This window comes from Brassica rapa, chromosome A07 (assembly GCF_000309985.2).
Source record: "Brassica rapa cultivar Chiifu-401-42 chromosome A07, CAAS_Brap_v3.01, whole genome shotgun sequence".
NCBI lineage: Eukaryota > Viridiplantae > Streptophyta > Magnoliopsida > Brassicales > Brassicaceae > Brassica > Brassica rapa.
The window spans coordinates 388,063-402,226 of record NC_024801.2 but is presented as its reverse complement, the minus strand read 5'-3'; the positions used below and the strand labels follow the sequence as shown (position 1 = coordinate 402,226).

General features: G+C 36.5%; 2 protein-coding genes and 1 long non-coding RNA gene across 4 annotated transcripts; 1 reads left to right on the top strand and 2 right to left on the bottom strand.

Moving 5' to 3' along the window:
- Positions 1–372: 372 nt before the first annotated feature.
- LOC108870350 (CLIP-associated protein) lies at positions 373–5,991 on the bottom strand. Its single transcript, XM_033275130.1, is given in 16 exon segments — positions 373–534; positions 624–748; positions 751–2,409; positions 2,518–2,872; positions 2,947–3,045; positions 3,198–3,315; positions 3,387–3,472; positions 3,565–3,633; positions 3,714–3,788; positions 4,081–4,178; positions 4,280–4,441; positions 4,527–4,695; positions 4,797–4,865; positions 5,006–5,068; positions 5,156–5,311; positions 5,396–5,991. Coding segments are annotated over 16 exon segments (3,798 nt in total). The 5' UTR covers positions 5,729–5,991.
- A 1,610-nt stretch (positions 5,992–7,601) lies between these two features.
- LOC117126461 lies at positions 7,602–11,218 on the bottom strand. Of its 2 annotated transcripts, none has more exons than XM_033274411.1 (16): positions 11,037–11,218; positions 10,848–10,950; positions 10,677–10,745; positions 10,488–10,607; positions 10,336–10,409; positions 10,155–10,257; positions 10,030–10,072; positions 9,759–9,821; positions 9,450–9,676; positions 9,177–9,297; positions 9,004–9,098; positions 8,813–8,926; positions 8,562–8,726; positions 8,334–8,480; positions 8,090–8,235; positions 7,602–8,003 (listed from the first exon to the last, which is right to left on the bottom strand). In XM_033274411.1, exons 1-16 carry the CDS (start codon positions 11,101–11,103, stop codon positions 7,849–7,851), a joined length of 1,812 nt encoding a protein of 603 aa, XP_033130302.1. In that variant the 5' UTR covers positions 11,104–11,218; the 3' UTR covers positions 7,602–7,848. The 2 variants fall into 2 exon arrangements, with proteins under 2 accessions (XP_033130302.1, XP_033130303.1); XM_033274412.1 differs by having other exon boundaries at positions 10,336–10,392; positions 11,037–11,106.
- Positions 10,977–12,458, top strand: LOC117126463. Its single transcript, XR_004449045.1, has 2 exons — positions 10,977–11,204; positions 11,858–12,458. It is a non-coding gene; the product is annotated as an uncharacterized LOC117126463 (long non-coding RNA).
- Positions 12,459–14,164: the final 1,706 nt, after the last annotated feature.

The window sequence follows — 14,164 nt, the reverse complement described above, 5'->3', positions numbered from 1 at the left end:
ATCGACCACTTCAAGAACTACCGTCAATATTTGATTAGTACTGTGAATATACAAAAAAAAAGGAGAATTTCCATTAGGACTGATAAGTAAATGAATATGGTAAATCATTTTGAACAAAAGACGCTTCTGACTCTGACCTACAAGACGAATAAAGAATCAACGAACAAAAACCTCAAATAGTTAATACAGCTGCTACCACATGGCAATAAAAAATCCGTAGCGTGGCTTGTTAAGTTTCATCTTAGGTTAAGACCCCCACCAGCTAAGTTTATGAACCCACATTTTTCGTGTCTTACCTAATCTTGTTAGCCTAGTAATTTCATGTAGTAAATTAAACATATTCGGTAACTACGTTTTTTAAAAGATTGTTCTCTATAAGTTATAAACGTCAGGACCAATACTCCGACGAGTGGTACTAGGGTTCATTAGATATACCTTGGTCCAAACTGATTCCTCGTTAGCTACAGAGGCTTCAATTAGTTGCTGGAGTCCAGATATCTTGCTCGAAGAAGGGCTTCCATCACTCGCATTGATCTGTATAAGCATAATCATCAGACATGCTTTAAAGTATCAGAAGAGAAAATGATAACTGACTTTTAGCAGATGCGACAACAGTTACTTACCATATGTAGAATCTGAGGAATGCTAGGTCCAGATTCCGGTGTTGGGCTAACCTTAATAGATGAGAGCATGTACTGACTCAAATCTAATTCGCGAGAAGCCTCATTTTCATGTCTATCTTCCAAGGATCAGCATTTGTCATATCCAGACCATTTTTCTCTAAATGTGGTGGAGATACGCTATCAAAGTTTTCAACCTTGTCTGAGCTTCCATTTGGGCTAGTTCTTGATATCAAATTATGACCAGCTGAAGTAAACGTGTAATCAGAATCCTTTTGGTTCAACCCATCACTAGCAGAACTTATCCCGCTTCTGAAGTTGTGATACAGCTTTTCCTGAGTTCCACTGTAAACACTTTGACCAACACCACCGCCAGTGACCGTTGTTGGCTCCTGGGAAGAACTCCACTTCCTACCACTATCACTGTCGACGGAACCCCCAGAGTACCTGCCAAGGAATATGTTCTTCTTGGAAGCACCTGGATATCCTTCTTCAGATGATGTTCCAATGGCATCAGATGGGTCATAAGACTTTACTCTCAGTTTCTCCTTCTTACTCTGCATATAATTTAATAGGTCCACCTCGATGCGGGGAGTATACTGTTTGAGGGATCTTCTCAAGGAGTTTTGCTCCTCAACCGACAAACTAAGAATGTAATTTAGAAGTCCAGCAGAATCATAGTGATTGTAAACAGATATGATACAAGTGATGGAAGCTTCTTTTAACTTGGTATTCTTGTCGCGGGTTAATGGTGTCAACTTTGCCAGCCAAAGCTTCAGGATGCCACTATTACCCGAAATTTCAGGGTTGCCAGCGTACCTGTTGAAGGAGTTGATGGCAAATTCGATCACGGCTAATTTAGCCTTCGGTGATCTCTGCTCATCCAGTGAACGAAGCAACGCAGGTAAAAGCGAATCTACGCTATAGGTTTTGCTGACAATATCCAGGGTAGACGAGCAAGGTTGTCTAACTACCTCTTTAGGATCGATTAGCCTTGAAAACACATGGGGTAAGACTCGTTCCATGTAGCTCTCAAAAGGCTTTCGGCAAGATGGTATAAGATCCGCGAGTGTCGACAGTGCTGCTTGTGCAACCTTGTGGTGAGGATCATCCAAATGCCGGAGAAATAGTTTCATTACTTTCTCAAAATTCTGGATCACCTCTTGAGCACCTTTCGCGCCTTGTTGCAGTAAAGTTTGGAGAAAATTAAATGCTGCAACTCTGGCACACCAATCAGAACTTGAATTCAGTCCATCGTTAAGGGCCTCGTTCAGAGACGCTGGACCATCAACATAATTTGACATGTCACCAACTTGGAGTTGGCTATCATCAAAACTCCTCGTCCTGCCTGCCGACAATCTTCCCCCAACATTTTTCCTCAAAAGTGGCCTCTGGAAATTGGGAACATGACTAGCGTTTGAATCCCTGAATGTTGAATCTCTATAAGCGTTATCCATCTGCTGTCTGTCTAAATGACCCACCATAAACCGCCTGGCATCGTTGTTGTCCTCAAAAGAACTTCTCTCGTTTCTCTCTGAGACCCTTTTAGCTGTCAAGGATGAAAAGCTAGGATGAGACTCGGACAACAAATTGCTACGGTGTGATTGTCTTCCTGAGTCCTTTGAAGCTTGTATCTGGGTGATGATATCTGACAAACCAAGGCCACCACTGCGATTACTGACTCTGTTAATACTAGGCATTGATTCAGCAGTTGTTTTATTTGTGAGAGTATTGGATGCTGGAACGGAAGCACGGAATGGAGGATCACGAGACGATGGAGGGTCAACTCCTGCACTAGGGGATAAAAAGAAAATTTAGCTGCGCTAGAATGTTTTCGCTCGTGTCTGAGAACGTTTCGAAAACAAGATGTACTCTCACAAGGAAAGAAGCTCAATACCTAGATCCAAACTACTGGAACGAAGAGCTGCTGGATTCTGTCTATCCGATACATGCAGTCCTCGGAGCATACTTTCAATTGCACTGACCTTCTGCTTGCTTGATTGTAACACGCTTTCTAGACTACGTTCAGAACCTTTATTGAGATCCTTTGACTGGGATAAGAGTAGCCCAGAAGAAAGAGATCCTCCTGAGGATAAATTTGAACTTCTATCCATAGCGACTATGGCTGATGTCCCATAGCCAGGTAAATTAGATGGAGCAGACGTCTGAGAAAATGAAGGCTGGGAGTGTCTCTCACGGACAGAAGGTGAGGCATGTCTCCTATGACTTCCACCTTCTTCTTCATTTATTAGCTGAAAACATATGGAATGCATTACTAAGTCTCATCAATGCTAATAAGCAGAAATATAGAGATGAGAAGCCTTACCCTTTGAATGACAGGGTCAAAGGAGGAAAATAAACGACGAGAACGATCCGGCCAAGTTTTTGCAAAAAGTCTGTAGCACATTCTAGCCGTTGCCCGTACCTGTTATTCAAAAAATACCACCTTTACATGGGAGAATAATAGATGGGCAGTACAAGAAATTCAATCATTTAATACTACTAATGCAAATGTATATCCAAGTTGCATTGTATCCTAATGACTGCCCTCCCACACAGATGAAACAAGGGACCTACCTCACTCATAGCATCTGCAACACAGCATCTAATCAGATCCTCGTATAAATCAACTGACCGCTGAATTTCTGGAGCATCAGGCCAATGTTCGAGTGTTAACAGTGCATATTCACAACACCTGTATAAAAAACTGGGATCAGCTTCCATGAAATCAAAAATCTTATGATTGATACGAAGGCCGTAGCATACCTTGCTCGCAAAACTGCATTACGGTCATGTTTTGCTGCCTCAGCTATGCGAGGAAGTACACGAGCAGCTTTGCAGTTACGCAGCATCTGGAATAGCAAGAAAGCATATGTGTTAGCGCAACAATTAGAAGAGCAGACAAATCTTCTAGAAGACAAGATCAGAATAGCTAATTATTTACCGTTTTTATGCAGTTATCCGCAGATTCGGCGATAACAAGCACAGTGATCACAACCAGCTTGAAAAGCACCTGGTTACCATATAACAATATTAACGTGAATGTCTATGCATTTAATGTCATAACAGTAGATTAAAAGGGTTTCAGCTTACTGGAATAAAAATCTCAGCGCATGATTCAAAATCGCCCAGTAGCTCTTTTGATAAGAGACACAAGAGATGGCAAGCCTATGTACACGAGAAACAGCATATGAAGGAAACGCAATGATAGAAAAACAAAACTATATAATATAAGGCCGTCTTAATCTACTGAACTTAGCAAACTGTATTATTCTTGCAAAAATGAATAAAAACTATACAAAGATGGCACCGGCCACAGAAAAGAAATGAGTTCCCATAAACTAATGAAAATAGCACTCCTCACGACATGCCAACTAATCAATTTGTCTCCATAGGAAAGAAGAATCACAACGCACTCTGAATCTTAATAATAAAATATCAAATCGACAATTTATCAAACCTGCTTAACAATGGTAGACCTTCGGTCAGATAACTGTGTACTTAAGGGACCAATAAGTTGCTTCAGGAGACCTCGAAAACAAGAGTAATCAGTCGCACCTTCAACAGAGAAAAAATTCATGAGATGTGACACAGGAAAATTCCTCCACTGACTAACAGAAAATGTGAAGGATTAAGTATAAAAAAAGTTGATTAAGTACCTCCCGCAACAAGTCCTTCAACCCTCCGCATAGCTGAAATACGCATTGACCAGTCTTTCTCTGGGACAAGTGTTGAAGCAATTTTCTCAAATTCTCGTATCAGCTCCTTCTCTGAGTACACATTGATTGGCTCGATGGGTTTTTCAGTGATGTCAGGATCTCCTGAAATGCACAGATACAAAACAAATCAGACAAAGTAAAAGAAGGCCAATTTTTAGACTTTAATCCTTGAGTTAAAGATCTTAACCTCCAAATAACGAGTTCTCTCTTGTGGAAATCTTTGCCTTTGGACTGCTCTTCTTGGGATTGACACTTGAAGCCTTAACTTCATTAACAGCAGCATGGTGGCTACTACGGCTATCTGTAGAACGCTGCTGTGGCTCAATACGTTCCAGTCTAGCATTAATATCCTTCACCTGATTCAAAAAAGGGAAGAAGTTTTAGCAAACTGCAATTCTAGTATTCCTCATCAAAGTATAGTGATATGCAATGTGCAGGCTCTGAATCTGAGATTTACCATATATGATGGAAGATGGTGGCGCTGAAGCTCTTCCCGAAATTGATTCCCACCCTGCATGTACATCTCCTGAGAGAAAGCAGAAGAATGATATTAAAGGCCAAAACGAGACAAAGCATCTGAACTTTGAATTCTCCAACACAAATAGACAGAGATGTCCACAAACTAAATTGATGAAATTCGATACTCACACAAGTTAAAAACTTTACCTCAATGCAGAGAATTGCAGCTTCCCTGACTGCTTGATTCGGATCATTTAACATCTGAAGTATCTGTTCAATAAGAAAAAAACTATCTGAATTAGAATTGAGAATAATAGCCAATCAATACAAGCAAAAACAATGTTGATTCCTTTATACCGGAGCAAGAATAACACGCTGAAGAGGGAGCTCAGTAGATGCAAAGAGACCAATGGCCGACGTGACAGTTCGCGCAAACTCTTCCCTAACTCTCCAACTCTTATGCAGCCAACCATACGAACCAGCTCTTTCCACTATAATCGTCGGAGATGAAACCTACCAAACAAAGAAAAGATAGAAACTGTTACATCACACTTGTCAATGGCAAAGGAGAAAGAGAGAAATAAAACTATTTTTGACCTCCATGAGAGTTGTCAACAAACGCCTCGCCGCATCCCTAACCGGTTGCTTGCTGTCTCCAAGCCGCTCCACTACGGCAGGGACAAGCGCGTTCAAGTGAAGCTTCAGATGCTCGCCGGCGAGCACGGCGGCGGAAGCGAGCGCCTGAAGCGCACCTTGAGAGACTCTGAAATTGCTGTCCTTGAGGAGATCCAAACAGGAATCAACAAGTGACGTCACTTCCGACGGACTCAGGCTCTTCCTAGAAGCTTCGAGAAGCTGGTGGAGACGCTCCACAGCCGCCATGCGCTCCTTGGTGTCCTTGGCTCGCGCCATTTCGAGAGCTTCCTCCATGATGACCTAACCACTCCCGATCTGCCTCTCCTCCCTTCAGATCTGCTTATTCCCCAATCAACACACACCTAATTGAAGGAGGGATTCGATGAACGGAGAAAGAGAGAGCGTGCGTGTGCGCGTGTGGAACGTGGTAAGTGTAGAGAGAGAGAGCCGAGGAAGAGATTTAGAGGAGAAGTGCGGCTTAATTATTTTTACAAAGAAAGAGAGAGAGAGAGAGCCGAGGAAGAGTAAAGGTGACTCTAGTTAAGACTTAACAAGTAGTCATTTGATTTGAGGACCATAAAAACGAAACCGTATGGTTGGCTTACCCATTTGGGAACTTGCCCCTTCTTCTTTTTATTATTTACACTGATATGCCATAATAGTAGCTGTATTATCATTATTTTTATTAGAGCAAGGGCATTTTAACCTCGACCCGAAAATCTGAACCGGAAACGATTTAAAAATATCAGACTCGAAACCGAACCAAAATTTTATAAGTACCTTTTGGGTCCAAAATATTTTTACCTGAAAGAACCATAACAGAAAAGAATAGATCCAAACCCGAAAAGAACCGACTCGATCCGATAAGAACCGATTTGTACCCGACTTAAAAACCTTTTACATCCAAAACTATAAATTTTTTGTGTTTTATTTTATATATACTATATTTTATGATTTAGTTGAAATATTTTTGTTATCAATATTTGTTATTATTTTGTAACATTTTCAGTAATATAAAGCTTTAAAATGTAAAATTTAGAATTTAAAAATATTTATTTTAATTATTAATAGTTTAATTTAAGTTATTTTGTAAAATTTTAGATATATTAACAAATATTGACTAAATTTGATGGATTTTGGGTATTTCATTTTTTTTAAGATCTTAAATACATGAATCTGATCAGGATCCGATACAGATCCGAAAAAATACAAGTATTTTACGAGTATTTTAATTATAGACTCGAACCGATCCGAATCTGAGAACAACTGATCTGAACACGAACCGAAAATTCACAAATACCTACTAGATCCAAATGTCTAAGATCCGAAATATCCAGACCCGAAAAAAACCGATCGGAAGACCTAACGTCCATGTCTAATTTTTATGGTCCGAACTTAACCCCCGGTTCAATCCGTTAGGTTAGTAACAAGACATTTGAACCGAACTCGCAATAAAGAAATGAAGTTAATTAGAAAATGCCTGTAATTGTTAACTTCTTTGCCAATTAATCACTTCATTGTCGAATATTTTTCTAAATGTATGTGTTTAAAATGGATAAATCGGTTTGATCCAAATTGAACCTAACACTTGATAACAAAATTCAAATGCATTTTATATTTGACGATGGCGGTTTCGATTATTTTATGACAAACAAATTTTTTTTTTAATTCCAAATGTATATACTATGTTGATAGTTGAATCAATCCAAACACATAAATTTTTAAGACACCAAAACTGGACAAAAGTTTGGTGTTTAAGCGTCTCATTAAGGTTAAGTTTATTGAGTATTAAATAACATTAAACTAGAAACAAATATTCATGTCTATCACCAACCTAACAAAACTTGAATAAATCCAAATAAAGTATAATCAAATTAGTCATTGAGAGTACATAATAATAAATAAATACGTCAGAATAATGATCTGATCAATTTCTTATTATGAAACTAAATTTAGATTGACCACCCACCTGATCACATGGAGTAGAACAAAACGTCGGTCGTATGTGGATAAGTTATAGAAAAGCAATGATGATTTAGATAGAGCCACGACGCTTTATATTTTGTTTGGTAAACCTTAGTTATGTTTGCATAATAAAATCTTAATTATTTGTTAACCAAAGGAATCTTACACCAAAACTCATTACCAACCATCTAGGCTCTAGCACTGTGAAAAGAATGATTTTTTTGCCACGTCAAAAGATTACAATGACCCTCCTTAATGAATATAACCACAGTGAAATGTTTATATCTTCATATACTCTTCCATAAACTTGATGATCCACTTTGATAGATTTAGAAGAAGAAAAATGGAGCCAAACACAGCCATATTACCATCCCTACCAAACCAATGAATTCACCAGAGAACCCGACCAAAGGCCAAACAGCAAAACTAATCGGTATAGAAAGAACTATCTACGGCTCATCATCGTAAGGGACGTGTGAAGTCGAGGATGATGGTAAAACGAAGATGGGCTCCCCATTGTGTTGAAATTCACCAAGTAGAGAAGAATGGTCAGTTTCGCTGCTGATGCAGATATTCCCCGTCATGTCAAGACGTTTGAGATCACCTGAAACAAAATCATCATACACATAGTTACACTCAAATCACCAAAGTGTCTCAAGAATCAAACCGGTTCCAGAAAGTTATATTAACCTTTTGCACTTCTCAGGGAATCGCATAGCATGAGCAAAGATTCGGGTGGCATAAGATTGTAGGATGCGTCGACTGAGACGAGTTTTGGTGCCAAGGGTATGAGCTTTGACAGAAATCTAGCGGTCTCTAGTCCTCCACGGTTTTTGCTTTATCGGGAAGAGACCACAAGAAGAACATGAGGAAAACAGAAGGCGAAGCAATGTAATGTATACACGAAACAGAGGAGATGAAATTTGCTTTGAACCTTATATTGATACTCATCAGCTTCTTCACCCCTTTTACAAGTCTTTTGCCTAGCTCAAGAAACCCAACAGGACCTAGTCCTATACTCGAAATGTCGAGAGACTCGATGGAGAGAATCAATGAGTTCATTATAGCCTCCGCAACCTCGCTGAAGAACAAGAAGAATAAAATAAGAAGACACACTTCATATCGGTGTAAAGTGATATAGAGTTTGTGATTATGCAAATACCTCCCGAGGGCATTATCTGCAACAGACAGGAACTTTAAAGGTTTCTCCACCGTTGACAGGGTATCAAGAAACTCGATAACTCCACAACATGATAGCTCACAGTTCTCCAAGTTCAAATCAGCTAAAGGAGAATCCGGATTCTTTTTGAAGTAAGATATCAAGCTTCTGTACCTCACGAAAACCATATAAATGAAATGTAACTCTTGTTGGTTTTCTCCAAGATTACAAATGCAAGAACTTGTAAGACGAACCTGATCCCACTGTCTTCAATGGGGTTCCCGCTCAGGTCAAGAGATTCCAAGCCAGGCATATGACGAAGAGCATGCGAAAGATTCTCTGCATCGTATTTGTTGAGTTCATTCCCGCTGGATACATTTTTCAAACAGTTTCACAAGGTTTCAAGGCTTAAAACCGTGTCAACTGTCGCTAGACTAAGAAATACCTTAAGTTGAGCTTGCACAGCGAACGTAAAGACTTTCCAGATGACAGAGAACCAGTGACAGATCTCCAGGTGAAAGTAGAAAGCCATCCTGAAATCTATATATTGCGCGTTGGTCAGCCATGAAAAGCAAACCATGTATCAGTTCGAAAAAGAAGAACCATGATGGTACCCACGTTGTTTTCAGAGATGTCAAGAGTCGAAAGACCTGAGGAAGAATCAAGTAGCGTAGAGAAAATCATCCTTGCGATATGCCTATCGAGGTGGCTATCGCAAAAATGTACGGACTGTAAGGACCTGAAAGCAAAAAAAAGTTGGTCACTTACAAAAAATAGAAGAAAGAAAAGATGCATAAAGAAACGAGAAAGTTAATCAAGAACATAGACTTTGACAGCCAGATGAGCAAACATTTCACAGAGACACGCTCTGGCATCAGTTCATATGAATACCTCACCGAATTCAGGAATGAAATGAAAGCGGGAGGCGCAGCAAGTGAATCTATGTCAAAGCTAGATGCCTTTATATAAAAACGCTGAATCCCACTTGTGTGAATGTCTTTTTCATGCAGAGAAGCGCAGATTGCACTGATGAAACTCGAAGAAAGTTTACAGTGAATAAATTCAAGCGAAGTTAATGTTTCTCGGTTCTGGCTCAAGAGTTTGCACGAGGGCTCAACCTGTCGAATCATGGATCATCAGCAATATGGTTCCAGTCTAGCTAACTCAATAATAGAGACTTGAGTAGTGAATTTTCCTTACATGTTTCTCGGATCTGATCCAACCCAGAACCAAAGTTTTTAATTTACTTGTCCTCAGTAGCTCCTACAGTAACAAAGCCTAAACATTATTCATGTCCTTTGTTAATAAGGTTAAATGATTGATTCATCTACAAAAGTACAAATTTGAAGTTCCTAGAGAAAAAGTAATCACAGAAAACAATTTAACATACCTTCTCAGCCAGTGATACTGAGATAAAAAGAAAGCAAAGATGCCTCTATTGAAAACCTAAGAGCATATTTTAGTTACTTACACAAGTTTCCGTAACGCAGAGCACATTCAGAAGCCTCAGGCACCTGCAAAAGGTAAGAAACAAACATAAAGAACTCAGAGCTGAAAGTACTGCAGTTTGCCCGTAATCATGAAATGTTACTAAACCTAAGATACGGTCCAAATGTCTGGAAATGAAAAGATAGCTCCGTACAGACACATTTTTGACAATTGGTGTGCTCTTCATGACAAATGTATCTCAATATCTTATCTGCAACACAAAATAAAACCAACTGAATAAAGATTCTCACACAACTGACGAATAAAACCTCAAGACAAGAAAACTTACCTGATACATGAATGGAACTTATCCGACCACTGAATGTGGGACGCATAGCTACCTCAGCTGCTTCATCAACACAACTGTTACTCGGATTAACAGCAAAACTCAAAACAGGAAGAAAACAGAGTAAAACAACAAATCAAAGGGCCGTGTCATACTTTTGAAGATGCTTCTCCCAGTAAAGCTGTTGCCAGTCAGCTGATGGTTCCACACTGTTAACGAGCTCAGGCCACCGCACCTTAAACAGCAGCTTCCATGAGCTACCGAGTATATCATTTCTGCAGTTTAAATAATTTCTCAGTTCTGTCTTCTTAGTTGAAATAACAACAAAACGTAATTGATCAAACCTTGGGCGTTTTCTCCCACTAGTCAAGCAATCATCACCAGCTTCATAATTATCCCAGCACTTGAACGGCCTATACCAATTCAATTCAATTCAATTCATCTTCATCCATCCAATTCAAAACCCTAAATCTTCAGAAACTGATTACAAAAACTCTAGAATCGGTTTCACTCACATGTGGGTCTGGAAATTATGCAGCGCTAGTGCAGGCAAGTGAGCGATAACACCATCAAGCAACTCAGACGGAAGCTCGTATACATCAGGAATTGGATTGTCGCCTGAGAATACACAAAGCAACAAATCAGTATCAAATTGGCGCAACAAATTGTTCGAATCTCTCTCTCTATCTCTCTAGTATCGTGACCTTGTAGAAGCTGAAGCTTGAGGGATTGGATGCAGAGAAACGCGAGAGATGGAGGAGCTTTCGACATTCTCGATTGCTTATCGCTACTCAAACTCCAATTCTCCCGTTGCAGCTGCTCTCGCTCTTTGTTCGAAAGGCCAAGGAAGAAGGATTGTAAAAGTAACTAGAGTTTATCCCTATATTTTCATTTTATAAATATTTAATTTTGGTTTGTGAACAAAAAAAAAAAAAAATTTAATTTTGATATTATTATAGAAATTTAAATATACAATTTATATCTTAGTGTTATGTATTTTACAACTCTTTAATTTTATTATTTAGGTTGCTTATTACTTTATTAATATAGGGGTTTGTTTTATACATTTTACCTTTTTTATTACGTTTTCGAGTTTTCATAATTTAAAATAATTAAATAAAAAATATTCTTCAACATATGATTTTTGAAAATATATAGTTGTAGAAATAAATTTTTAACATATGTTAATAACTTCATTTGTATAAAAATATATGACATGATTAACAAATTTGAACCTGTTTTAGTGGTAGATGATAATTTATTTAAATGAAAGCATTATATTACTTAATTACGAAATTAATTAATATAATATTTAATAAAAATTATTTAAAAATTAAGTAGAATTTTGTTAGATTTTTTTCAACATATTTTGTTTTAACTAAAAATAAAATTCAAATCTATAGTTAAAATTAATTTATTATTAATATTCTTATTAATTATTATGTTATATTATGTAATTAATGAAATTGTCCTAGTAAACTTCTAAATAATAGATAAAAATGGTACTTCTCTTTTAATAGAGAAGATTCTCTCTGGTTGTTATGGGCTCTTTTCATAATGGGCCGATTAGTATAGCTCAGGTTACTGTAATAATTGGGTTTTCTCTGGGGTCAATTATATCACTTGTAACAAAACACAAATACTAAAATATATTTATACAGACAATAGTATTTTACAATCTTTTTTTTTGATACAAATACAGAGTTCAAAAATATTTTAATGAAATTTTTTTTATATTTTTTCGGAATGTAAATTACTTTATATAAAAACAAATATTTAAAATATTCTCTTCGAACAATTAATGTTAAATTAATTATTAACTAAATCAATACATCTTCAAAAATCATTAACTGTTCAAAAATTGTCAATTTTATTTCCAAAATACCTTACATAAATTGTCGATTTTATTTTCAAATAACTTTCAAAAAACAAAATTTATGTATAATAAGACATAATAATCATGAAAACCATTAACACTTTAAAAAAAAAAAATCCAACAAGACAAGTCAGCAGATAAGAGCTAAACGAATAGCAAATAAGGCCACAACACATCATCAGACCGTGACTAATTGAAAATAAAAAAAAAAGAAATATTTTCAAAAAAGGGAAGGAGACAGACACTGGGACGACCTTTGAAAAAAGCTTTTCCATCAATCAATCAATCAATCATCTCTGAGTCTGAGGAAGAAAGAAATGAGGCATAATTGCTGCCATCTTTCGTTCGCTTCAACACTCAAGATCCTCAATTTCGTCCAAGCTTTCTTCGGTGTTTCCATCATCATCTACTCCATATGGATGCTCGATCAGTACCACCGTCACGTCCCCGTCAAGCTTTCTTCGGTGTTTTCAACCTCTTTGGACATTTCTACAGGAACGAGTCTTCTCATAGATAAAGCTGTCCCCTTGCCTTTCCTTAAGGGCTCACTGGATCTGCATTTCCTATATGAAAAACTTTTGAGTAAATTCGTGAATCAAATTCATCAGCTATGGGTTACGAATCTATGAGAAGCTAATCTGCACATTAAGAGAGAGAGCAGAGAGCAGAGAGTATAATCGGAAAGTGAGAGCGAGAGAGAAGGACCTATTAGAAGCTAGCTCGAATTAGAAGCATCTCTCTAAGCTCCACCGGAGTGTTAGTTCGCCGGAGAATCTTCTGAATCTAACAGTCGGAGCTGCTATTTGGGGACGACTTCTGAGTTGTGATACAAAAAGGGGGCTTTAATAATCACAGGGAAAAGCTGCAATAGAAAAACCTTTTCATGGCTTCTTCTAGGGTCCGCATTTTACCCCATATCCAAACCCGAACCCAAGTAGCAAAATATCCGAACAGATATTGAATTAGGAAAGATTAAATATCTAAAGATAACCAAACATATGTATTACTAACCTTATATTTCTAGTTTAATATCTTTCATTTTATTTAAAACTAGGTGTTTGCCTGCAATTTTGCGGATAATTAAATTATATGAAGAAATATATATTATGTTTACATTGTTATAATTTTTGAATAATAACTAAATTTTAATTTTTAATTTTAAATAGTTGGATAATCAAAAATTTCAGTATATATTTTTAAAAGATATGTGATATTTAAAATAGTTCAACAACATAAAACTTAGTCATTACAAGTATTTCTCTTACAAAAAAATAATATTATAATTAATTCAGATAATTAGTTGTAGAATTACTTTATATTTTATTTTAAGACGTGAAAAAACCGGGAATACTCTAGATTTCAAGAAATAATAAAGAGTTTTTTTTGTCTGTAGCTTTCAAGAAATAATAAACTGTTTTTTTTTGTAGGACCAATACAATGATCAGATGTTTTTATCTTGAAGATATTTTGTAAATGTTTTTGTGTGGATTTTAGAAAACATAAAAAGTTCTAATAATTCTTTACCTACAAATCTAATTCTTTTATATAACAATATATAATCATTAAATTTCTTTAAATAAAAAAAAGTTAAAGTATATTATTTAATTATAAATAAATAATTGATAAATGAAAAAAAATTGATAAACATATATATTATTTCTCCAATTCTCCAGTTAGTAACCATAATTCATTATTTGTAGTATTACTTGTGTTATTTGGATTGTATTAATTGGTTCTATAGTTACTTTTTATTTTTAGATATGATTAAAATAAATAACTAATAAACGCTAACAACCAATCAAATTATAACTATTTTTTAAAACTTAACATATTAACAATACATAAGAAAAAATCACTTAAATAACTTTTTAATTAATACATAGTATGATTTATCTCTTTAAAACCAAGAATAAATATGGTTAATGCAAATATAAAAACATGTATTAAAAAAATGAT

Excerpts from the sequence above, each read along its gene's own strand:
- LOC117126461 (XM_033274411.1), bottom strand. The coding sequence starts at position 11,103 with ATGTCGAAAGCTCCTCCATCTCTCGCGTTTCTCTGCATCCAATCCCTC. Across the intron at positions 8,481-8,561 it reads GCAGATAATGCCCTCGGGAG|CGAGGTTGCGGAGGCTATAA; the intron begins GTATTTGCATAA and ends CTTGTTCTTCAG. Across the intron at positions 8,236-8,333 it reads CTGATGAGTATCAATATAAG|CAAAAACCGTGGAGGACTAG; the intron begins GTTCAAAGCAAA and ends TTCCCGATAAAG.